Source organism: Taeniopygia guttata, chromosome 1, assembly GCF_048771995.1.
Source record: "Taeniopygia guttata chromosome 1, bTaeGut7.mat, whole genome shotgun sequence".
Classification (NCBI taxonomy): Eukaryota; Metazoa; Chordata; class Aves; order Passeriformes; family Estrildidae; genus Taeniopygia; species Taeniopygia guttata.
Genome location: NC_133024.1, coordinates 5,098,660 through 5,125,050, shown reverse-complemented (window position 1 = coordinate 5,125,050; position 26,391 = coordinate 5,098,660). Strand labels below are relative to the sequence as shown.

At 39.8% G+C, this 26,391-nt stretch overlaps 1 protein-coding gene across 1 annotated transcript in view; it reads left to right on the top strand.

Moving 5' to 3' along the window:
- UVRAG (UV radiation resistance associated) overlaps positions 1-26,391 on the top strand; it is a 76,812-nt gene continuing 50,421 nt past the window's right edge. Inside the window, exons 1-6 of the mRNA XM_002187783.7 lie at positions 1-213; positions 14,265-14,382; positions 16,426-16,460; positions 18,214-18,375; positions 19,146-19,220; positions 20,646-20,731. Of these exons, the coding sequence (XP_002187819.5) occupies positions 133-213; positions 14,265-14,382; positions 16,426-16,460; positions 18,214-18,375; positions 19,146-19,220; positions 20,646-20,731 (557 nt within the window). The 5' untranslated portion in view covers positions 1-132. The remainder of the gene's footprint in view (positions 214-14,264; positions 14,383-16,425; positions 16,461-18,213; positions 18,376-19,145; positions 19,221-20,645; positions 20,732-26,391) is intronic.

Genomic DNA, 26,391 nt, shown 5'->3' with positions numbered 1-26,391 from the left:
CGGCGCTGCGCCCGCCCCCCGGCACTGCGGTAATATGGCTCCGTAGCGGGCGGCCGGCTCGGCGCTGCTGCCGCCATTAACCCCTGCGCGCCCGGCGGCCCCGGGGGAGCGGAGCGGGGAGCCTCCGTGAGGATGACCTCGGCTGCCAGTCCCGCCGCGTTACCGCCCGGCTCCGCCGCCCGCGCCCTGCATGTGGAGCTGCCTTCGCAGCAGGTACGGCGGGGCCTCGGGGCGGCGCTCCCAGGGGGCTGAGGCGGAGGAGGGTGTCCCCTGAAGTGAGGGGTGTTCTGAGGTGAAGGGGGTCTGCTCTTTTGGGTGTGGGATGCACACAGGGGCGTGCTCGCTGAGATGTGTGCTGTTCTGTGTGCTGAACTGAGAGGTGCTCCCTGAGGCGTGTAGGGGTTGCTCCCTGAGGTAAAGGGGTGCACAGGTACTCCTTGGGGTGTCAGCGGGGCTACCCCGAGGTCTGGGGGTACCTGAGGTGGAGTCCCCAAGCTGATGGGAGGGCAGTCTCTGAGGCAAGGGGCAGTTTGGGCACCTTTCTCTTAGGCCAGTGGGGAGGCAAGAGGAAGCATGGGGGTAGGGGTCTGTGCTTCTCTCTTTTCTCCCAGAAAACTACTTCTGTGCCTGCTAAGGATCTGGAGCACACTAAAGGTGGGAGTTTCAGCAGGAATAACACCGTGAAAATCGATGTTGAGCTTGGGCACCTCCTGAGGCCGGATCAGCTGGGGTGACCCCTCCTCCTTCTCTTGGCGGGGTGGGGAGCAAGTGTGGATATAACATGAGGTGTATTCTGAAAAGTGGTGAAATGTTCTCTCCCCATTGCATCCTTCCTCTGCCTAACTCTTTTTCCTGTTTGTTGATAGTTGGCTTTTGATTTACTTGGCATTTGTCCCACATTTTCATTTTGGAGAGCATTAATTTCAAGTGAGGAAGACTAGGTTCTGCCTGAGCATTTAGCAATCCGTATCAAACCAACTTTATGCCCTTTCCTCTCTTTCATGTGGTAACTTTGATTGTACAGGAGCTGTAGCAGGAGTGGTGAAGGCGGGAGTAATTAGCAAAATTAATTTTTCTTTAGAAATAGTGTAAGATATGAGTGTTGTTTTGGCTCATTGGCTCAGTACAGTCTGTGTTATTACAAGTTAGACACACAATCTGTTTTACTTGAGCTACATGTTACCAGGTGGGAGTATAAAAAGTACCTAGAGAAAAAAGTCAACAGAAAAGTGGATCTATAATTTCTCGTTTGTTAAACATGTTCTAGAAGGCATAGAAGGCATCCTCTTGGGGGCTAAGGGAGGGAAATGGAGGTGGCTGTTGGCCACTTGACCCTAATTTGTGAGCAGGTACTTAATTGGAGATGTGGGTCTGCTCTATGTTAATAAGCATAAACATGAATGCTGCTCTGTATGAACAGGAAACAATGGATTGTCCACAAAATCAAGTATGTCCTTCTCCTTGCTGAATTTTTGGTTTTATTCTCTCTCAGGCTTGTGCAAGGACTGAAGGAATGCTGCAGGGAGAAGCCTGATATTAGTAATTGGATTTCATTTGGGAGAGTGAGACCAAAACACACGCTTTTTCTTCTAGGAGCAGAAACCTTTATAGGCATTCCTAGGAGCAGAAATTGAGTCATCAATTATAGGATGTTCCAGTTGAGTAAATATTTATGGAAGAATCTTGTATGTTAATTGTAGCAAGTGTAAGGCTGTGGCAGAGACTGGGCTATTCTGCTGTGTGCTCTGCTAGCACAAGGACCATATGCTGAGGGATCTGTGTACTGTATCTGTACTTGGAATCAAATTGAGAGGCTCAGTTGAAGGTGATAGCAAATCACCTTCTTTGTATTATCTGAGCTCAAAAGTGTTACTGAAGTGCAAGATACCTTGAAGGGGCTCAGCACACTGGAGCTATTTTACTGCAGAATTATGAAAAAGATAAGTGATTCCTAATCTAGTCTATTGTACCACCTCTGTAATGCTGTAGTCTGGCTGACTCAAGCTATGTGATGCTACATAAGGCAAGGTTTGCTGTATGCCAGCACAAAATCAACTTGGTGATTTGTTTCAATAGGCAGCTTTCTTTAGGACACCCAAAGCTACATTTTTTTGACTATAAGGATTGAGAGCAGGATGGTCTGAGTCATAGCTATAAATCTCCCCAAAGACAAATTCTCAACTGTGAATTCAAGGTGACTGCATTTAATGACTGAAGTGAATTTTTAGGGGAAGAAATATTGACGGTGTAATTTGGATTTAGTCTTGCTTTAATTGTTCCAGTGATAGTCACATTGATTAGAAAACAATGTTCCTGCTACTGACACATTTGCAGGAGTGAAATGTTAAATATTAAACTTTTTGCTACTGTGATGACACTTATGTCAAAACTGACTTCTGTGACTTGTTTGTGTGGTGGGATGGCTGGGGCAGAGAATGCTTTTTGCTGTTGTATTCTGTATTTTAAGAAAGCGAAATAGAGGATATGGCTGTAAAGAAATGCATCTGATTAAGCATAAAATTCCCATTTGAATCCCTTAGTAATTGTGTCAGGATATTGTTCTCTTTTGCTGTACAAGTGAGCACAACAGAACTGAAAATGTAAAATAATTGCACTTCAGGAGCAGCGATTCTTTAGTGATATCTCTTCATGGTTGTTCGACGCAAGAAAACTGGGAGTTCATAATAACTTAAGGATTTCTGAGTGCTCAAAACAATCTAAGCAATGGAAGGGTTGGGGGACCCAAACCTTTCAGATTTTTATAGATCCTCAGTGCAAGGGATTAGACAGAAAAATGCAGCCTGAATGTAGGGAGGCAGTCATGCCACAGTCAAATGATCTGTTTAGTGCTACTGTGCTAATTGCTGGCCAAAACCGATTTCATGTGTGGTTGTCTAGTGACAGGAAAGCACATAGTCATGGACTCCAGAACCAGGGCCTGGGAGGGTGTATGTGAGGGAGGGAGGTGTATCTGATGAGTATGGATGTGGTAATAAGGAGGGAAGGGGCAAATTGTGCCATTGTGCACAGCCAAGAATCGTGTCAGATCAGGTGACCCAATATTTTCTGTATTTTTCAGTTCACAAACATCTCTTGACAGATAGTGAATGTTTCTGTGAAGAGGAGCAGCAATGAGGTTTCAGCTACAGGTGTCAGAAGTGTATTTTAGGGTAGAGCAACAACCAGTTAGTGAAACTTCTCAAGGACACTCTATAGCCTCCATTAATATGAAGGCTGGGATTCCTAAAGGTCCAGTTGGAGTTTTATGCACTTGTATGACTCCAAGAGCCATGCTCATCATACATGACTCCTGTGGCTTCCACACCAGCATTTCTACCCTCAGGATTTGACCATCGTTATCCATCTAACAGTCCACTCATCAAATCCATCTCTCCAATTTGCAGAGGAGGGTGTTGTGGGGGATCACGTCATAGGCTTTACAGAAGTCCAGATAAATGACATCTGTAACTCTTTCCTTGTCCACTGATGTGGCCACCCCATCATAGAAGGCCATTGGGCTGGTCAGGCAGGACTTTGCTTTGGTGAAACTGTGCTGACTGTCAAATCACCTCTGTCTTCCATGTGCCTTAGCACAGCTTCTCAGAGGATCTGTTCAGTGATCTTCCCAGGCACAGAGGTGAGGCTGACAGGATGGTAGCTCCCAGGGTCCTCCTTTCTGGCCTTCTTAAAGATGGGTACTATGTTTCCCCTTTTCCAATCACCTGGTGCTTCACCCAACCTCCAATATAACTTCAATATCATGGAGAGTGTCTTGGCAACTAAATCAACTCAAGACTCTGTGATGCATCTCATTGAGTCCCATGGACTTGAGCACATTAGAGTTCCTCAGGTGGTCATGAACCCAGTCTTGGATTGTGAGGGGCTTTGTTCCCCCAGTCCCCATCCTGCTGTCCATCCATTCAGGATGTGCAGGAAGAGAGATTGTCGTTGAGGACTGAGGCAAAAGAGTTGTTGAGTACCTCACCCTTCTCATCAGTTGTTAACAGTTTTCCAACATTATTTATCAGGGGGTAACACCTTCTTTGGCTTTCTTTTTCTGGGTAGCATAGGTGGAGAAGCCCTTCTTTTGCATCCCCTGCCAGATTCAGTTCCAGATTTGACTTGGATTTCTTTAAAAATGTGTATCACTCATACACAACATTTTGGCAACATGTCAGAAAGGGATGATTCAAAGTGTGCTGACAAATGTGTTTGAGAGGTCTTTTGTAGGAAAGTGAAGAAAGTTACTGTATGGGCCCAGGGCTGCACATGAATGGGACTTTAAACAATGTGAAAATAGTATATTTTTAAACATTAGTTTTATATTACGCTTGTTTTGTATTCTCCTGAGTTATATGGGGAAAAAAAGACTGATTCTTAAATATTTTACTTTCCCTTTCCTATGAAATATGGGGGGAAGAGGGCAATCAGAATAACGGATGGAAAGTGTTGTATTGGAGTACTGCTTTCACTTCTCTTTGACACACTGTCTTTAAATGCTGAGTGGGAGGGAAGTGCTGCTCCAGTGAAACATTACAGTGTGAGTTGTGACCTGCTGAGTTGTATCCATACCCACCTGTATCAATGTTTAATGTTTGTTAGAGATAAACTAGGAGGTGTAGTTGTTAAAGTTACTTGAAAGTTGTAATTTTAGCCCAAAAGACTGGCTGTTAAGCTGGGGCTGGAATTTTGCTGTCTGCAGTGTACTACCTGTAGTCCATAAGGGATGCATGTGTGTTTTGCAGACCTAATGATCTGCTGATAAGATAGACTGTTATGTCCAAAAGCTGTACTAAATTGGTTTTCGTGCTGTATTTGGGATGTTTATGGTGGGTTACGGAATGCTCTTAATTGAGCAATTTACTAGCTAAAGACCGAAGTCTCATTTATGAAGGGAAACGGACTTATTTGCCCTTGATTTATTGTCCAGCAACAAGATAAGCATAAATATTCTTCAGGTTATTAATCATCATATGCTGTTTGCTTGTGCAACCCAGAGTGTCCTTAATGTTTCTTTAAGGTCAAAATTGGCATTGTTTTGATTTTGTTGTTGGTTCTGTAAGGCCCTTGCGTGCTAAGGGTGCTTTCTTCTGAGTATCATCTTGATATTCCCAGGTTATTCCCACAGCAAATGTGGACTAATGCTCCCTTCCCCAAGGTCACATTAAGAGGCTTAAGGGACTTCTCTCAACTGCTGCATTGTGTTATTAATGAGATGGGACTTGCACCCTGATGTTCTTTTCTGTCTGGTGGGTTAGTTCCCATTCTGTGTCAAAGAAGCAGCTACAGTTTCAGTCTTTCATCTTGAGACTAAACACTTAGACAAGCTCAAAGTAAAGCATCAATAAGGAAAGATGTTTTTTCTAGCTACCGGTTCTAAAAGTTTTTGGTTAAAGATGGAAAGACTATCTAATTACCTATTAATTGCATCTTATGTAAACACCTAGCAAGAAGAACGTTGTCTGGCCAGTGGGCAATATTTATAAGATTCTCTTAGTCATAGTTTAGAGCAATTTTTTAGGGTGTGCTGGCAGTTCTTACTCTTTGGAGCTGTGGTGTTTGCCATCTCGCTGGATCTGTTGCTCTTGATGTTATAGTGACCATAACCAAACACAGCTGTTGAAACAATACCCAGAAAGAACTTTATTTGCCCAAGACTCTTCATAGGCACGTTATTTGTCTTTTGAACCCTTCCTGCTAACATTATGTTTAAATTAATTCTGTGTATTGAGTCTTCTTTTGCCACACCTAAACAGCTATCCTGTTTGTGTCCCAAGACTGAATGTGTCTCCTATACTTGCCCCTACAATATGTTTTAAATAACAGGCTTTTACAGTCTTTCTGCAGAAATTAGCACCAAAAAAAAAAAAAATTATGCAGAAGATTAGTGAGTCTTATGAACATCATGAGTTTACATCTGTTTTAGTCTTAGTTCTTTCATTCATTTTGGACTCTAAAGTAAGTGGTGTAGATATTCTACATGTGATTGTGGGGTACAAAGAGGAGATTTCTTGTGCCAGTGAACAGTTACCAGCTGTTTACATCATTTTGTGGGGGTAGAGGTTGAGTTCTGAGTTGCTCCTCAGTGTAAATGCAGTGAGGAAGTAGTTAAGAGGTTTAGCTAGTAGAAAAGGGTGCAGGGAAGGATGGACCAGAGAACACAGCTGTCTTTCAAGAGCAATACATAGTCTTAAGTTTTTTCAGTTACAGTATAGATACCTGTTTTAATTATTTTCTGGTGTGACTGTTGCTTTAGTTAGTATCAAAGTAGTAGATAGTGCCATAGACTAACATACTTTGTTAGATCTAACACTGACTTCAGATGTTGCATTTTTTAACTCCATACTGACCTTGCAAAGGGCTGTTTTGCATTCAGACAGATGGAAAATAAGTATACTTCTGCATGGACCATGTCAAGTATTGAGATATTCCTTATTCTTCCTGTTTCTTCTTGTGTGAATTAGGGCAAACTTGATATCTTTTGAACATCTTCCATTTGCTGACTGTTCCTGGTGATGCTCTCCATGCAGTACAGAAGCAGGAATAGCCATGGCATGGGGTATGGATGATTACAAACTTGTTTTGACCCTTGGTGTGTTGACATGAAAGCTACATAGCTGTTTTCCTTCTTAAGTGAAACTTTCAAAAGCCTTTCAGATGCCCAGAAGTGTAAAGGCATCTGAAGCACTTTGATTTAAGGATCTGTAAACTAAAATTCACTATTGTGCATCTTGGAAAACTTTGAGCCCATGTGGATAAAAAGCTTTGATTTTTCTTGTAAGTCATTTAGGCTTTGACTTTTCTTGTGGTCATTTAGGCTGGGTAAATCACTCTGCACAGGTTCAATGTATCTGGTCCCTTGCACAAGATCTTTGGGAATGTGAGGTATGTGATGTATGTGAGTGTTTTGCACCTTCACAGGAAAAAAAGTGTAGTTGTGTTCCTGTGGTGTTCTCAGTTCTGATTCCTAGTGGAAATAGTTTTCTTAAAGGCACTTGCAAGTAAGTAACTTAATCTTAAAAAGGGAAAGGAGTTTCTGGATGGCTGTTAACTTGGGGAAATGGAGATAGGAAGGAGGCGCAGTTATAAGGAGAAATACAAGTGATTTGTTGAACTAATTATGGCTGTATATGAACTAGTGATGGCTGTGTAGCTTTGAGGGCCTTGCTGTCTTCAAGTGTGTGCTGGAAGATATTAAAATAGAATTCCTTAAAATTCTTTATGGTGTGTCCCACAAAAATTGCCTATCAAATGCAGAAGTAAATCTGAAAGCCCATTTGATTCTCTTGACTCTGAACTGTGGAAAACTGTTAAATTGCAAACCTCCTAAGTCTTCCTAGCAAGCATGTAAATTAGACTACAACCATTTTCTTGCCTTTCTTGTGGTTTTAAGTAACCATACATCTGAGTAATGCCTAAACTTCCCATATACATTTCTTGGATATTAAAAGCTTTATGTTTTGCAGCAGAGGTGACCCAAACTTTCTGTGAGATATGCTTCACTTAAAAAAAAAAAGGTATTAAATTGGAAAATGAGGCAGCTTGAAAACATATATAAAATTAAGTATGAATTTTTGTCTATCATTTGACTTCCAGGAGATTGGATCATGTGATTGCTTCTTAATATTCAAACTGGCACGGTGAGGTGAAAGCAAATAGTGAAAATCTGAGGAAGTTGGAAGGTGCAATATGAAGGTGTAGAGCAGTGCTGTGATAATAAATAATGTTCACGTTGACTAAATATAGATCATATTTTGGTAACTTTTTTTTGTTTCAGGGCTTTTTAAGAAAAAGGCTCAACACAACCTGTCTGCTATGAGCTACAAAGCACACAGAACTCTCTGTTTTTATATGACTTAATTCTGACAAATATCCAGACATCTAAATAGATGACATTGCAAGCTCAGGTCCATTCAGTTCAAAAACAGTGGATTTGCTGTAGTAACATTTGTGTTGCTAATTAATCTTTGCCTCCTGCTTTAATGCTAAAATAGTTGGAAGGATTTTGCTTAAATTCTTCCAGAGCTTCTGTGGGTCACAGAGCAAGGAACCAAGCTATGAAATTCATGTGAAACCCAGGTAAAACCAGAATGTGTACCATGTCATACAGAGGTCAGAGCTGATCCTGATCTGAAAAGAATTCAGGGAATTTACTTCCTTGACAGAATTGTGAGGAAGGCGCCAGTCTGAAAACAGAGATGGTGCCCAGAGATGAAGACTGTCTTGGCATGTCTTGGTTAAAAACTGTTTGATAAGTAGGGTACCCCATTAAAGGCTAAGGAAGTAGACCTGGTGCTGAAATTTTAGCCAGTGTTGAAAGTTCTTTGTTCTGGAAACACGATAATTGCTTGTCAGCTCATCAGACCTCTGAGAGCCCTGAGTGGTGGTATAATTTTGGTGAATTTAGGCTAAGTAATTTACATAAACTTCTACTTTGCTTGTACAAGATGATTTCCCAGCCTTTTTAATGCTAGTTTTACCATTGTATTTACATTTCAGGCAAAAGCAAGTTTCTGGTTACATGGGTTGTATGGAAAATCATCAGGAGTAGGATGGATGGGGCAGCCTTTTTCAAATTCAGTCGCAGATGTATAAAACTTTCTCCTTGGGCTATTGAATTTAAGCTGCATTCTGGAAAATGTATTTCTATTTATAAAATTCTTAAAAAATCTGCCTGATGGCATTTCTGAAACTTGCTTATGGCCTTGGGTGCAGTGAGCCCACTGTCACTTAGTAACATCTGGAAGTTTTCAGCCAAACCCTCCATTCACAGAGGGGGCTGTTTAAATGGCATCTTGGATGGTTCTTGCTGTAAGAAACCAAACTGTCTTACTTGCTTAACTTCAGATACTCCATTGACACCTTTGCAAATTTATTTAACATGTCAAAGGGACTGCTGAGAGTAGAATTCATGAACAGCATTGCTAAAAGAGCCAGTGCTAAAGAGTGCTGCTGGGAGAAGGCAGATGTGGGACAAGGAGAAGACAGACCTCCCCCTTTCCCCAGCTGTGAGCCATTAGATAATCCCAGCTGCTGACAGCATGATAGGCTCCATGTGATTAGAATGGACTTTGCTGTTGCCCATATTAGTGACCTGAGCTTCACAATTGATACTTGGAGCTCGAGCTAGAGTCAGTGTGATGGCTGAGTACCAGAAATAGAAAATGTGTTTGGCTGTGTTCTCATCCAGCCTGGATATACTGACACTATTTTTTTTTTTTTTTTTCTGAGGGTCATCAGATTTTTGTAAGGGAATAATGAACTGGTTAAGATGGAAGAGGAATCAGAACTCTCCATGCTTGCTTTTGCTACCCATTATATGACCTTGACCAAATAATTCTGAAATTCCATGAATACTTGGGGCTGTTGTAGGTAATCCTGTTCTCCTGCCATGAGCAGTCCAGACCTTGGGTTAACAACAGTGCACTTCTCTCTCATTTGACTTACTCTCTTTCTCACCTCCCTGCTGCATCATCTCTATGGTGATTTTTATTAATTATACCAGATTATTAGACAAAAAACAGCGAATAGCTTTATCATTTCTGTTTCTCAGGCCTTGAGGAAAGCAAAGAGTGGCATCTGGATAAGCTTAAGCCATAAAGAAACTTAAAAGTTGCAGTCTGTCTCCTCTGTCCTCTTCTGTGGTGGGCACATCTGTGTAGCTGTAGGGAGCTGAATTGGAGGAATTTAGCCAGATGTTACCCTTACTTACCCATTAGTTACCCTTACTAACTTGTGCTTTTGGCAGCTTTACCTTGGTTTAATTTTTTGATCCTCGCCATAAGACTGCACAAAACACATTGTGTAGGAGAGGAACATGCTGAAGGTAGTGAAAGATTATGGTATCTTAGTGTTGAGGGAACTAAAGCATGAAGGAACCAGACAGTTTCAGTCCTTTAGACCTCAAAAGACTTTGCAGACTGTCTAGAATCGCCTGATGAAAAAGCAGTCTTAACAAGGTTGATGATGAAAATACTTGATTCTGGAGCAGTCTGATTTGTTTTGAGTGAATGAAGCAGGTAATTGCTGAGCAGGGATGGTATTGCTCTCTACAGCACCTCTCTTAAGATGCTGTTGTAGTATTCCAGGAAGCTGCTTCTCTGCCTCTGCAGGCATGAGGGATGAAACCTGATGGTAGGTTCTGCTCTTCAGATCTCTCCTACATCTTTCTTGATCAGACTTTCTATGTATCTTTGGGGTAGCTGTCTGCTTGTTACCTGTGCTATCTATACATGCAGCAGTGTTTTTAAAATACAAGCTACTCAGGATTTCTCCTAATGGAAAATTTCTCCTGGTTTGTATCTTCAACATAGGAGGAAGCACTAATTTATTTCATGTGACTCAACATGTAGTTGCTATATAGTAGTTGCTTTTAATCAAATGCAACTTAGAATGGCAATTAAAGCTAAGGATAACCAGGCCTGTAATGTAATTTCACTTCTTCACTGGCTTTCTTGGGAATTGCAGAGGTCTAGGACAATTGCAACCAAAATAACTTGTGTCACAACCCCCCTGAGAATGACCTGTTAGACCTGCTGTACTACTGTGATCCAGATACACCCCTGTTAAGGCTGCATGTACTGAATTGAGAACTGTTGAAAAGGTTAAACTACCTTTTCCATGGTATTAGTTCTGCAAAAATAATTTTTTTTGCTGTAGGATATCTTGCTGTAGATGCTTCTCTGAGGTCTTCAGTCCTGGATTGCTGATAACCTGTAAACTCTTTGAGGAGATAGCAGTGAAAATTAGCTACACTGATTGCATATTTTGCCTTTTTTTTTTTTTTTTTTAATGAAAACAGGTCCTGCACTGTCATCTTGCACTCACACTGGCCTTTTTGAGGTTAAGTGCGTAGATTGTTTTTTAGCCCTTATATTTTGAATGTTAAGGTGGACTTCTTAGAATGACTGTTCTGGCTGCAGAGCATCTTATCCTGTGGGAATCCTCCCTCATGATGAAGATTTCTTGACACTTTTACAGAAAGAGCAAAATAGCTGAAACTTGTCACTAAAGAAAAGGGACCCTTTTTAGCACTTCACCAAAAAGTAGGAGGAAACAAAAAAATTGTGTATTATCTGCAGCTACTGTATTCAACATAAAGTGTACTGATTTGTTCTCTAAAAAGAGTTGCTTTTGCAGTTTGAAATGCTCTGGTACCTCATTGTGAACTGCCTTCCCCTTGGCTCATGGCAGTGCCAGGCTCTGTTGCTCCACACTTCAAGCTGGTGGTTTCATTCCAGCCATTCTCTGCCTTCAGCCTCTTGCTGCTGTGCTGTCCCCTCCTTGGTCTGCTCAGCTGCTTGTCCAGCCATGTGGTGAACCATACTGAGGAACTGAGCTGGTGAAACTAACCCAGGAAAAGGGAGAGGTGGTTAGTTTCTATCCATTTTGGTTGCCAGATATGATTCTGTGAGCAGCTGCACAAATGCTTATTTATGGTGTAAGGAATAAGAAAGGGTGATGCAGTGCTGGGGGTTGGCAGCGTTTGGCTGATGCTAGCTGAGCTGCAACACAGTGGGGTTTTTGTTTTCTGTATTCCAATGTCTCCACTCCAGCACAAAATGATACGAAATGCATAAGAGGTAACACTAGATATTTAAAACTTCCCTCAAAATAATGCTTACTTTGTCACAAAACAAAGCTCTTAATGAGGAATTCTAGAACCTATTTCAGTTGTCTTTGTAGCTGATAGTCTCCTGGTTTAAGCTAATTATATTTCATCAGGAGAGGTTAATTAACTCTGAATGTTGCCTGTGTAAAGTTCTGAGGAAATTTGAGTATTTCAGTATAATATAATTGAACGTAGTGGGTGAATGGGAAGATTTATTATCAGGATTCAAGTCTCTCTGTCATCATAACTTCACTAAACGGATGGGAGGAGAGTGCTGGCTAAGCTGGAGATTCAAATAGACATTCATTACCTGTTGCACATTGAGTTCTTAACTATATTGTGGTCTCATAGCCCCAGATTTAATGATCCTAAACCAACAGGTTTAGGAAAGTGAGACTTTAACCCCCAGATCCTGAAGGGTGCAAGGAAGTCACAAATCGTGGAGATAAGGATTCACGTCTTGTTCAGAGGTGCAGGTGCAGGTTAGGGATTAGGACAACTAGATAGTTTTGTTTTGTTTTCAAACCTCATTGACCTCATTGAGTACTGTGAATGGTAAGAAACTTGTTTGGCTTCGCTTGAGAGCTAATCAATGAAACATATTACTTAAAGCAGGTAAACAAATGAGTTTGCAATCCTAAAGAGACCTGGAGAAAATTGCTGTCTTAGTTAGAGTGCAGTATGGGTTGTTCTTTGAAAGGGATGAAAGGAAAAAAAAAAGATGCCAAAAAATGAAGGGAATGAGCATGGTAGTTGATTGATTTCTCTGCTACTGATGTGAATTAAAAGAGATGGCACATAAAATTCTTGAATCATTTTTGTAGGTAGCAAAATTCATGTGCAAAGCTGTTTCTTAAAGAGTGTTTCTGTTGCACATAAAAACAGCCATCAAAGCTACCCAGCTTTGAGGATAGATGTGAAAAAATGTTAAAGGGCCATGTGACTTCTTTGAAGTGAGGCTTAATATTTCTGTTGACATTTTTGATACCAATTGCTAAGAAAATAAGACCATGTAGTCTCACAGAATGTTTTTTGTTGGTTGGGTTTTTGTTTGTTTGTTTGTAATTTTGTAGTTTTTGTATATACTAGAGGTACCTGGACATCCCATCTCAGGCTCTGTTTATAGTCTAAGTCATAAACAGACTTTGAATGGAATGACTCCTTCAGTGATTTTTAGGCTGTCAAATAAAGATTTAATATTGCTCATACCTTTCCATAAAGGAAAACTAATATATCACTGGAGTGGTGTTAAGCGATATAAAGTGTCACACTATGATTCTAAAGCAGATTATGGGCTTTCAACTCTTCATAAAAGCCTTTTAAGACTAGCAACAAACAGGAAAATTGTGGTTTGGTTTCAAAAGCTTTTAAAATGTGCTTTTGGTCAGTCAGCTTTTAAGGTGGATTCAGCCTTACAAAGAAAGATGCTTTTGGGAAAAAATGGTGTAAGATGAACTCTGAGGTAAAAATATGTACTAAACCAGTTGTTTGAGGCTTGTGGGTGTATTGTGGTGATCCACAAAGTATGTGGAGCCATTTGTCAATGTCCCCATGGTAGTGGGTGAGACACTGGTGAGTTGAGAGATTGATTTGGAAAATATGACACTGAAGGATTTGGTGAGAACTTTATGTATTTGAAGTGGCAGTTTGCTGAGTGCAGCATTCATGGGAGGCTGTATGAAGTATGAGTCTTTGAAGTTACAATAGAAACAGCAGCTAAGCAATGATTTAAGTGTGGCAGTCCTGCAAAATTGCTTTAACTAGTTAAATTTTATAAGACATTAATAATGTAAAATATTTGTCAAAGATTAAGGATGTGGTGTGCCTTGAAGCTAAGACCTTAGCCACAGCTATTAAAGCAGTTGGGCACAGAGAGGTGGGAGAGATAGATTGATTTGTTCTGATGATTTTCATTCAAGGTGCAGTATTGTAGTAAACCAAGATAATGTTGGGGTTGGATAAAATCACTTAAACTAAACATTTTAGTGACATATCCTACTGTATTAATTCCAAGGGAAAAGGACTCTCTCATCACAGCAGATGGTAACTGACAGTGAAAATCTCAAATTTTCACTACCCTTAATTTTCCCTGAAAATCTTGATATGTCTTCCTGATGTATTTTACCTTTATTTAAGGTTGTTGGGCAGTTTCTAGGATTACTGTGGAATGAGGAAGTTTTGTTCAGCCAATTCCTTATACCTCTGGATTAGGTGGTGGATTGTTTGAGCTATTTGTCCATTAATGCTTGTTGAAAATAGCTTTGGCTGGGAAGTGTTTCCAGTGTGATGATGCAAAACATCTGGGTGATGCTGCTGCTGTGTTTGAAGTTGATAGTGTCAGATTGCTTGAAACTGCTCAGAGTTGGGGTCATTTTGTCATGTGGGATAAAAATGACATACAGGACATGAATCAGAATAGATTCTCTTGAATATCAATGTTGCTTAATCCAAACTTTTAGGTGCTTGGCGCTTGTCCTGTGGCTTTGCTGAATCCTGGCTGTTTACACTTGCTGTCTGACAGAGAAAATTGAGTGTTTGGTGGGATTTTTTTTTTCATAGCATTGCTTTGGCAATCATTAAAATGCTTTGAAAAAAGAGAAAGGGTTAATTTTCAATCTAAGAAAATTCTTTGATTATTTTTTCTTATTTTTAGCGCCGTCTTCGTCATCTTCGGAATATTGCTGCACGTAACATTATTAATAAGAATGGTCATCGCCTCTTGGATACATACTTCACTCTTCACTTGTGTGATAATGCCAAGATCTACAAAGGTAAACCAGACTTACTATCAATCTTTTTGCTAGTTAGTCTTTGAATTCTTATGATATGAATTCTCTTTCTTACTTTTTTTTTGGTCTTCACAACTTTCTGCCATTAGTTGCATCACCTTTGCTGACACTGGAATAGAGCTCTTTAATTTCATGAAAGCTTTCAGTGTTAGCAGCCAAGGAGGCAAACTGATGAAAGGTTTTGTAGTCTTTTAAATCAGCCTGTTTTTGTCATTGTTCTTCTCTGAGTGATGATGTAAGAAATTGGGAACTTCCAAGGGGACATAAAAGTTAAAGCCTTTGGAGCTTTGGTTGCCTTTTGTGAGGAAGAATGTCCTACCCTGTGCATACCAGTTGTTTTACAGAGCATCCATCAGCACATATTGTTACCAAAGTTTTCAAAAAATAGGATTGTCAACCAATGACATGGAGCATCCAGGCATCTGTTCTAGTTTAGATAACTGTGCTTGAGCATTAGATCTCCTCTCTTGTCGGAATCTGAGGTATTGATGATTCCGAGATTGTAGAAAGTCTCTGTCTTTCTGCCCCGCTGCCAAAGCAGAAGCCATAATTGGTCTGTGCTGGTTTCAAGGTTGTTTATTCTGTTTATCTCTAACATGTTCTGCTGCCCTGCCGCAGCTCTGTCCTGCAGGGCAGCGTGTGGGGCTCTGCCCTCAGTGGGATGTTACAAACATTAAATACCAGAAACTACGTGTGCTGGATTTACAATAACGTGCCAATATCTGTCACCTACGTTGGACAGTGTGTCCCCAGCCTGAACCAACAGAAAAATGCCAACACCACAGTGAAACATGGAGGGCATGAAGAAGGAGAAAAAGGACAAGACACACCCAATTTCCTCCATCTTGTCCCCTTTGGACCCCTTACCTAGAAACCTAAAATTTTATTTTTGCACCCGTGCCACACTTAATTATTACTTATATCAAACACTCAGAGCTTGTAATTCATCCTGTAAGATTGAAAACTCTTCTCCATGGACAGAGATCACAGACAGTGTCTCTGGGGGCTCTGTCCAGGGGAGTTCCTGACCCCTGCCAGGGTCCCAGGCCCTCCAGGGCAGCCAGAGGGAAGCCCTGGATTCCCACACTCTCTTTCTTGCTTTTCTTTCCCACTGCAGTATATAGTTCATTGTGGAGAGATGTTATTAAAAATATGTTTTCATATTTTGGTGTGATTGGAGATGAGTTTTGATTTTCTCATAATTTTTGTTTTCATCTGGCGCTGTGACACATCTTGTATCTTGCCTTGCTTTTTTTTACCAAGGTTGGTGTTTTAGAAGGATAAGAATACAAAATTTGAGCTTGCTGCCTGGACTTTGTTGTGGTGGTTGGTTAAACCTATTACTGATGACTGTTTCTTCAGTGTTTGGTGTTAGGGACTCTTTTGCACTTCATCAAAGCTTTATCCCTGGTCTCCAGCGGGCTGGGATATTGTACAAAATCTGTATTCCTGCCTCTAGAGCTGTCTAAAGTCTTTGAAGCTCTTGCTTTGACTGGGAAAGCCAAGGTGCATGCACCAGCAGTTGCTTATTCCCATTTAAATACAGGGTTTTTGGCACCTTTGTCAGGTAACTTGGCTGTTTACTCTCTGAGCACCTGGAACAGGTCACCATTGCTCTTCAGGACAGTGCTGTAATTAATTTATCCAAGCTGCTGTGTTCCAGGAAGATGTTGTATGGCAAACAAGTCATTTTTGCAAATGTCATCCAAATTCTGTTAACTACTATGCCATGTTCTTTTCTCAGAAATCAAAGCCTTGTAAAACTTGAGGATTATGATGAGTATAAAGATGAAATACTAAATTTAAATAATGATTTGTAATAAGTAAGTGTGAAGGAGTAATTTTAGTCAAAAGCATGACTGCATTTCAAAGTCTATCTCATAAATCAGTTACTAATAAACTGGACCCACTGACATTTGTCTTTCTTGATTGTTGCTTATTTTGTTTTTTTTCTGTTTCAAATACTAAGATTTGTATCAGTGTTTAAGCTAATCTAAAGGTGCTTTTTTACTTATTTTTCTTTAGAATTTTATAAGAGCGAGGTGATCAAGAATTCTCTGGTAAGTTACTATAATGTGGAAAAAATTTTGTTTTAAAAATTGTGTATTTAGTGCAGTATATTGTTTTCTCTGCTGAATACCATAACTGTTTAATGTGTCTTTCCACTGTTTGGTTCTGTTAGGGGCATTGTGTTCTCCTCCTTTTCAGATTCTTTTCATGAGGGTTAGAATAGGGAGCTACTGAGTAGTAGAAATGCTGATTTCTATTAACATCTTCATGTTGTGTAGGAAAACAGCAAAGAACATGTACCTGCCAGATATATACATGTATTCTTTGAAGAGCTAATAGCTGTAAGAAACTGAAGTTTGAAAACATATTAGATTTTCTAAATTTTCCAGTTTAGATGAATGAAGGGGCCATAAGTAAACATTTTATTACGAATGAGGAAGGGTAATAATAGGATAGGAGTAGGATGTTGCAAATGTTGGCTAAGGGAGTTTGAAAACCTGATGAAGACTTTTTAATGCTTGCATTAACAAGGTAGAACTGCTCCATTTATAGCACCCTGGGTAAATGCTTTGAAACCCTCCTGAATTAAGGAAGACCTGTCTGCTTACTCAAGGCTGCTGAGTTCTCCAGTTTTTCTCTTAAGTTGTTAGGATTTTTAGTTCTGTCTATTCTAAATCAGGAAAAGGAAAAACAAAAAGGGAAACTAACCACAGGATATAGAAGATAGAATAACAAAAATCTGAATAAAGGATGTCTTGAGGACATCCTGTATATAACCTATGGGTATTTGAATGACCTGGTATTCTTTAGCCTGAATAGCTATGAAATATTCCTTCTTGTTAGGAGAACTTGATGAATGCATTTCTTCTGTAATTCTTAGTAGGTAACTTTGCCTCTCTTCTTTTCAGAGGCTGAAATTCAAATTGACTCATCCCAGTTCAGGGATGCTAGGCCTTTTCCAAGTTACTTAAGCACTAGAAGGGGAGGCAAGTTCTTTCATGGGGTGGTGGGTTCCTACCTTTTGTTTTGCAGGATCTACTGTTTCTGTGTTCAGCAGAGGAGGGAGAGAAATAAATAAAAGCACATTCCCATTTCTGCTTTTGGACACCCTGTTGTCTATTGGCACTAGTAATGGTGGATTGACTTGGTGTTTTTACAGCTTGGGTCAGTCCTTTAGATGTTGTTAGAGATTATTGGAAATTCTTGGAACACATAGTCTTTGCAAATCTGAGTTCTGGTGGAATTTGCAGTTTAGCTTAATGTGTGCTGGTTCTGAAAAGCTCCAGGTGCAAGTCTGATCTCGTGGAGTAAAGATGAGCTTTTAGTGACAGCATTTGAGGATTGAGCATCAGTCAAGAGGAGAAGAATGTGAACAAGTATGTCAGCACGTTCTGCAAATTTAATTATTGGGGAATATATCAGCATTTAACTTTGGGAATACATGCTATACTCTGGTTTTCAGAAGCTGAATTATAACTGTGAAAGAAATGTTACTTCCATTTTGAAAGTTCCTGATTTGGTTAAACAGAATTAGTAATTTATGAAGTAAATTCTTTGATGTCTGGATATGGAAGGAAGAAAAACCCATTCACAGTTTCTGAAGTACTGTACAAGCATATACCTTTTAACTGAGGAATTCTGTCTAGCAAACTGGGTAAGGAAGCAGCAGAGCTTGAAATGGTTGTTCCTAAATCTTAAGATTTTTAAAAATCTTTGAGGTGGGCTTTGCTGCTTTTTGAATTGTCAATTTATGGACTAGTTTCAGCTTGTTTCAACTGTATTTATCCTTCTTTGAATACTTAGAATCCAACATGGAGAAGTCTGGACTTTGGAATAATGCCTGATCATCTTGATACCTCTGTCTCCTGTTTTGTTGTGAGGATCTGGGGTGGCAAGAAGGAACACTTTCAGCTTTTGATTGAATGGAAGGTCAATTTAGATGGATTAAAGTATTTGGGCCAGCAGGTAATGTGAAAATATTTTTTGTCAACTTTTTTCTTAAGGAAACAAAACATCTGGATGAATTAATATATATAGAATGCTGAGAAAGGAAATGAGTGTGTTTGAAGATTGTATTTTAAAGTTTGATTACAGATATTCATGTTAGTTTACATCAGAGCTTTAAATCATAAAATCATATAGTGGTTGGGGTTGGAAGAGACCTTAAATATCCAGTTCCACTCCACTACCATGGGTGGAGACACCTTCCACTAGACCAGGTTTCTCTAAGCATGGGGCAGTCACATCTTCTGTGGGCAACCTGTGCCAGGACCTCACCACCCTCACAGCCAAGAATTTCTTCCCAATATCACATCTAACCCTGCCCTTTGGCAGTGAGAAGTCATTCCCCCTTGTCCAAAGTCCCTCTCCAGCTCTCTTGGAGCTCCTTGAGCCAGTGGCTGGGGCTATAAGGTCTCCCTAGAGTGAGTCTTACCTCTGTTTAGTTTCCATCCATCTTACTTATTTTTGCCACCTGGAAATGCAATAATAGGAAAGATGCTCTGTCTGGTATTTCTGATTTCAAAATAGAATGGCTGAACATGGTGACTGTTGCTAAAGCTGTGAAGCAAACAGGTTTTCCATATTAAATTCAGTTTTCTGTGAGCTTTTGTATACTTCTAGAATTATAGGTGATTAAAAACTTCTCTAGACTCTTGGAGCAATTTGTGCTCATTTGGTGTGAAAATTTGCAGTAAGCTGGCTGTAAACCGATTTGTTTTCTTCCTTCCCTGCAGATCCATGCAAGAAACCCAAATGAGATTATTTTTGGTCTCAATGATGGTTATTATGGAGCTTCATTTGAACAGAAGGTAAGAGTATCTTGTATTTGTTCTGGTTTGTTGGTACTGGTGACAAACTGAAATTCAACCTGTGAGATTAATTTTCACATTTGGGTGCGCAGAACATTGAAATGCTTTGCTTTGAGAAGGAATAGTTTTTTGACATGACAGATATGAACTAATATCTTGCCTTGGTTGCATGGATATCTATGATATTTTGGAAAGACTTCAAGTGTAGCATTTAGGGTCCAAAACCCCTCTGGTTACTGAAAATAAGCTTTGACTGTATTCTTTGAGGCAGGCATTTCATTCCAATATAGGACATATTGAAAGTGATGTGGTTGTTAAGACTCATTTTCATGGCAAGCTTTGGTTATCAGTCTGAAGCCTAGACTTTGTAGGTCTTGAATGGGAAGCTATTTGCTCATGTTGCACCTGTTTTACCCCATGGGTTTTTTCCTCAAGGATCTACTGTAGTATTTGTGCCTATCCATCCAATATTATCTCTGATTACTACCTCATTAATGATGTGTGGCCTATGGTTAACGCAGTTATGTCAGGAGATGTTGACCTTTACCTCTGAAATTCAACATCTTCTGTATGGAGGCAGACTCTTGTTGGGGTAGGAAACTCTTTAGGTGGAGATTGTGGTACTCAGAATCCATCTCTTATCTGTTGGAAAGCTGGCTGATTACAGGTACGAGATGGGGCTGCTTTATACACCAGAGTAAGTGCCTTTTTTTCCTTCAATCCATAATCTTTCTGACAGTGCTGCCAGTGGCTTGACCTGCTTAAAATTTACCTTATCATGTAAGGCAACACTTCTAAGTTTGCAACTTTTCTAGGAATTTGTGTGACTGTGCCTGATATGGAAAAGTTCAATATCTGATATTTGCAGCATGAGGAATTGCTGTTTGTCTGTTAATGTTTTGATACCTTTTGAGCAGAATGGATGCTCTGGTCTCTTAAAAGAACAACCATACATCATTCTTACTTTGTAACTTCCAGAAATGTGTTCAGGTCACTCAAAACTAAGATTATTTTGATCTTTTAATGTGTTACGGCATGGATAAAGGATGGAGCTTTATCTCATGTTTATGTAATTCTCTTGCACACAACTGAGTGGGCTCTCAGGTCTGAAGCTGAAGAATGGCAGTGCTGTCAGTAGCACTTTTCAGTGTTTCTACACATAAAATTCAGACAGTTATGGATTATAAAGTTCAAGAAAATGCACTATATATCTAGAACATGGATAAACTGATGGGTCTTTTATACCTTTATAGGTAAGTGCTGTTATTGCCACCTTAAATTGTTTCTATCTACCATAGATAAAACGTGTAAAGACAGATTTAAAATATATTAAGTGCAAGATCATTCATTCTACTAAAAGTGAATGTTCTCACTCAATATGTTTTTTTTTTTATTTTTAAAGTACTATTCCTTCTTTTCCTCAAGGATCACTCAGGTACCCTGAAGAACAGTCTTCTCCAGGTGGATCAGAACTGCGTTCGTAACTCTTACGATGTCTTCTCTTTGCTTAGGTAAGGTTTTGATAATATTTTGTGCAGCTGTTGTAACTTCTGTAGTGTCTGTGTGGGAGGAATCTTTCCAAATATTAAAAAAACCCCAACATTCTGGTATGGAATGTGCACAGGAAATATCTGGGTTGTGCCAGGATACTCGTGTAGTGAGGAGCTGGGCTGTGCTCTGTCGCTGGGCTTCTGACATGTAGATGCTTGAGTGAACTAGGACTGACTGTGGAGCTGGACATGCCTTGTGAATGTCAAAATTATTTCTATGGAAAGCCTCTACTCTGTTCTCAACAGCAATAATTTTTTTAAAAATACCAGAGAACAGTCAAGACCCAGTTACTCCAACGCAGATGTGGTCTAAGAAAGGTACAGTGTTTTTTTGCTTTTGGGTGGCTGCTTAAATGTCTGTGGTGATAAAAAACATGAAGTTCTAGTATTAAGTTAAACAAGATGTAATTTTCCAGATCTGCTTTAATTATAATAGTTCAAAAATATTAGTTATGAGAAAGTATAATTGTGGTTCAATATTATCAATAAGTTGGTTTTGAGGAATCTCTATTTAAATAGCATTTTACAAGACAGGTTAATAACTTTGGTTCTGCAGCAAAGGCAGTAAATGTGCTATGAAGGAAACCCTTGAATAGGAAATGTTTAATATGCTTTCAAAAGTCTATGTAAACATTGACTTTTTAAAAGCAGTTGTACAAGTTAAATCCATTTGACAGTGTTGACAGTAGGTGTCAGTGTTGCCTATCTCAAGAGAGAGGAAAAGTCAGCTTAGGTTGCCTATATAGATGTCCTTATTTAAGCTCTCTTAAAATTTCACTGTTCTGTTTCTTGATTCTGTAAAGCATATTTAAATTGAAGGCTGCTTTCTAAATGTTTGTTTTCTATGCTGTTAATGGGAAACAACCAGGGGCTGTATTAGGAAGTTCTGATTACATTCTGGCACAGTCCACTAGAAGAGAACTTGTACTACCTAACATTAACTCTTTGTTAGACAGAAAAAGGAAGATGTATGCAGTGTACCCTGATTACTTAATTCATGAGGGTTTTTGTCATTTTGTGTACACATCTATGTAGTATGAGGCACGTTCCAGAAAAAAGACTCACTATGGTAATGAACTTGACTAAGCTGGACCCCTGTCTAGCTTTGTGTAATTGATCTGTAATCCTTCTTCTGACCATGCCTGACTCTTCTTCCTCAAGCTGACAAGAAATTAAGATGTCAGCTGTGATAAAGTTCACATTGTTGAGTGACCTGTACTGTTTTGAACCCTGACTACTGGAGCTTCGCTCTTTTTTGGGGATGTCAGAGTCCAGGCTCAAGTCTCTCACAGTGCCTAGGCATGCTGTTGGGTTTAATTTCTATGAAGCTTTGTCTCTGAGCTGAGACATTCTCCTTTTTTATTTTGTTTTCTCAGCCTCAGAACCAGGCCTGCTGCTGATTGTATTTTAGTGGAGGCTGCATACCGTATCAAGGGGTTTACATTGCATTGTTTAGTTCCAGCAGAAGTTAGCTGCTGTAATTTGCAACTCAACCTAGGCGTCATCTTTGTCTGATTTCATTGTAGTTAGGAAAGCTCATCAGGAACTAAGGCAGAGTCCTCTCTGTGGTTTAAAATCCTTTCTATTCCCTTTCATGTTAACTCTGCTTTTTTACAGGTGTGTTTTCTCTACTGCTGCTTAGCTTTGATATCAAGCTGAAAAGCCTGGTGATGGTATTTGTTTTAAAAGAATGTCTAGTCACTTTTTGTCTGGTGTCCTTTTTCTCCTACCAAGCAGTTTGGTTTGCCACCTCCCCCCAGAATCCATGGTTGAATAACCAGCCGATGAACTCTTCCCAAAGGCAGTTTGTATTATGAGTGTGTTCTGATAACTGTTCGTTTAAAGAAGAGTGCATATCTCATCACTGAAGAGATATTATTTAAGAATATAAATGTTAGTAGTGTTTCTCTGGGATCTGAAACTGAGATATTCATAAAATCACCTTCTAGTGACCATGGCTAAAACACATTGACATGATGTAAAATTGGCTTTTGTTTAGCTCTTCTTATTTTAGGGAAGATGTTTTTAAGACGCTGCACTGCCTTTTGAACTTCCCTGAAGTTCCTCAGTTTCCATCTTCATCTCCGTGAAAGAAGTGAACCCAATAGAGCTAGGAAGTAGAAAAGAGTTGCTGTTTGCTGCCCTATTCCTTTTGGCATGCTGGTAGCTGCATAGAGATAAGGACAGGCAGAAAAGATCTAGTTAAATTTTAGAAGATGCACTGATAATTAAGTCTCCTGTTTCTAGCTTTTCTCTTTGCTGTCCTTTACTCAGAGAAGGGTCCCAACTCAGCTGTGACCAAAAGCTCTCTAAAAGTTGCAGTTACAGATGTTCACACGGTGGAACAGGCACCATCTTTTTGTAGAATGTGAATCTCTTTGCTTGTGATAAGTGTAGGGGAATTTTGTGATGGCCAGGTTTGATGTTTCTAAACAGGAAAGATTTGCACCTGGAAGACTTGGCACTTTGTACCCCATAGGCAGCCAAGACCAGGCAGGCATCCCCCCTTGGCTTTGGACAGGCAAATCCAGGTGGCCTAAGGCCAAGATGAATAAATAGGAATCAGACCTCTAGAGTGCCTCTGTATGCTTAATTAAGCAGTACTGAAATGGATAAGCAGTTGAACAAGTGTAATCCTTCTTGGCCTGAAAACTTTGTGGGTTGGCATTGTGCTGTGGTGGCTTCCTGAAAAGCAGCAATGGAGATGAAAACTCAGGTCTGATTTTTTTTTCTGTTTTCAGAGGTTCCTTAGGGATTTTTATTGATGGTATCAGACTTTTGGACAAGTCTCTTCCCAGGCATTTTACCTCTATGGTGCTGAGCTTTATGGGAACTGAGGCTATTCAGTCATTAGAACACTAAACTTACAGGTCTGCCTTTTGCCAAAATCTGTAGCAGAAAGTAGCATGGGTCATAGCAAGCTGAAACAGTCCATGAAGCATAAGAGCAGTAGGTGTTTGTTAACTGCTGGGTTAGTAGCCTGCTGCTGCTCTGATCTTCAATTCTCCTAATATGCCATGTGCAATAAGCTACCCCCTGCATCAGCACATTTTTAGTGTTGATATATTGCTAGCTCTTGGTCAAATTTTGTTTCAAAGCACTTTTGAGAGGAATTACACACAGCTGTGCAGTGCTTAAAAGTAGCTTTATTCTGCCTCTTTATTTGTGACAGTGTGAAAAAGATAGTATTAATGAAGATCAATACTGAGAAGTCAGAACCCGGTCCTTCTCCTTTTCTGGCTCTATGAAATAGATGAAAACTAGCATGTTGTAGAATTGTACAATAGTTTGGGTTCAGAGGGGCCTTTAAAGATCATCCAGTTCCACCTGCCTACCATGGCAGACCAGGTTGCTCCAAGTCCCATCCAACTTGGCCTTGAACACTTCCAGGGATGAGGCACCTACTACCACCTTGAACAACCTGTGCCAGTGTTTCACCATCATCATTGTAAAAAATATCTTCCTTATCTTTAATCTAAATAGCAAAGTGTCACCAAAGGAGAATCTAAATAATTTACTGATAGATACCTGAAAGTGTTTAAGAAGGAGGATTTTGTGAATATCTGGACTGTTTATTTTTTTACACCTTTGTCCTGGATTATGGCCATGAGAATGGTGCTGTGAGTTGCTTTCTCTCTCAGTCTAGGCAAACTTTGGTGAATGCAATCATATCTCTAAAATCCTCAGAACTATCCAAGCACACCAGGGAAAGTCAAGGCAAATTTTTGACTGAGAACAAATAAAATGGTTTCAAGATCTTGTCGTAGGGAAAATGCTCTAATAAATTTGCTCATTAAAGCAGAGCAGAACAGGAAATCCGTGGATGTTCAAGAAGCTGAAGAACACTCCTTAAGAGCATTATGACCATCTCTGTTAGGTGTGAGTTTTCACTACTATAGCTGCAGAATTCTGCTTCCCTTGGAAGAAAACTCAGACTGGAATTTGGGAGTGGCTTCCAGGAAAGTGCAGCGGTATGCAGCTTTGAAACATGAGTTACCTGAATATTGGCTAGTGTTCCACCTCCTTCCTCCATTGCATACACCTGTTCTCTGCTGTCACAAACACTTTATCAGTTGTGTAGCCTTGAGTGAAAGAACACAATCAAGTGTAGAGCACCTGGTCTCTTTTGGGTGGAGCCTGAAACACATTCAGCCTAAACCTGTGCATCTTCCTTTTCAGTTTCTAGTGAATCCCAGTCTTAGGCTTGCTCACTGTCTCAGAGTGAGAATTGAAACTTCTATGAAGATTTGTTAAGAAATGGCTGTTGAATTCTACTGGTGTTACTGTCCACCTGGCAGGAGTCATCTTGATATGTTTATGCACTTTAGAAATTTGATTTGCATCTGATTTAGCTTTTTACTAAAAACAGTGTCTTGAATATGATTCTGTGTGACCTGTCAGCAATGTTTCTGGAATCACAGACTAAGAAAGAACAAAAAGAAGCCTCCTTTGTAATTTGCCAGGTTTGTTTTTTTAATTAAAAAAACCCATAAATCCATCAATTTAACTGGAGTTAAATCTGTGGATTGGAATAAGAGAACTAGAGACAGCTCATATTTTGTTGCTTCATTTCTCAAAAAAAACTGAGTTTCACTTTAAGGCTCTCCTCTTCCATTCATGCTCTATGAGTATTCAAGGTGATCTATATCCTAGCTAGCTTCCTTAAATATTCCTCAAACTGGAAGCTGGAATCTGCCCATTTCATAGATTTTTTTTTTTCCTTCTGTTTCCAAATACCTCAAAGCATTCACTGTTGCAGTCTACAAATCCACATGGATTTGATTATTTTAAAGCTTAATTAGAGTCTTAATGTGTATGGCTTAAATGTAGACTCTCCAATGTAAACATAAGGCTTACATGTAAGTGATTTACATTTGTGGGACTCGGAACTGTTTGAAAGAATGATGGAAAGTTATCTGTGCTGGATCAGCCCTGTCTAGTGTGAGAAAAGATACTCACTTTCAAAAAATTTAAAACCTTATCAAAAATACAACAGAAGGCTGAATAGAGAAAATATTAGGTGCTGGGAGCAGAGGATCTTTCTCACCTTGTGAATGGAGGTTTCGCCTGTTAACCCTTTAGCCCCTCCTAAAATTCTGTCCATTGACTCCTTCTTTGCTGTCCAGTGGTGGAGTTTACATCCTTAAATCTTGATTGGAGGTCATGTGCTGCCATAGTAACAAGCTGACCCTCCCAAATATCTTGAACCCATGCCACCCCCTGATAATAACACAAGGGGAGGTTAAACATAACTCTGTCTATAAAACTTCTTTTAACATTTATGCATAATATTTGCCCTTTAATCCTGAACGTCAGCCATCGCATTACTCATCTATCACATCAGTTTCTTATAGCATTAGCTATTGTAGATGTTTGATGTCACAAATTAATAAGTCAGACTTGTATTTTATTGTTTTCTTACTCCCTACTGTTATAAGTAAGAATTGGTCCAGCTAAATGAAAATTAATAAAAATAGGTTTTATTCAGCGATCAAATTCAGTCTGAGCCAGCCACAAAGAAAAGGACAGTGCTGAGCCTGGGATCAGGACTGGGTGAGACACAGGTCTGACCACTACATCATAGGGTCCCCTATGTTTCACACCAACCATCCCACTCAAGT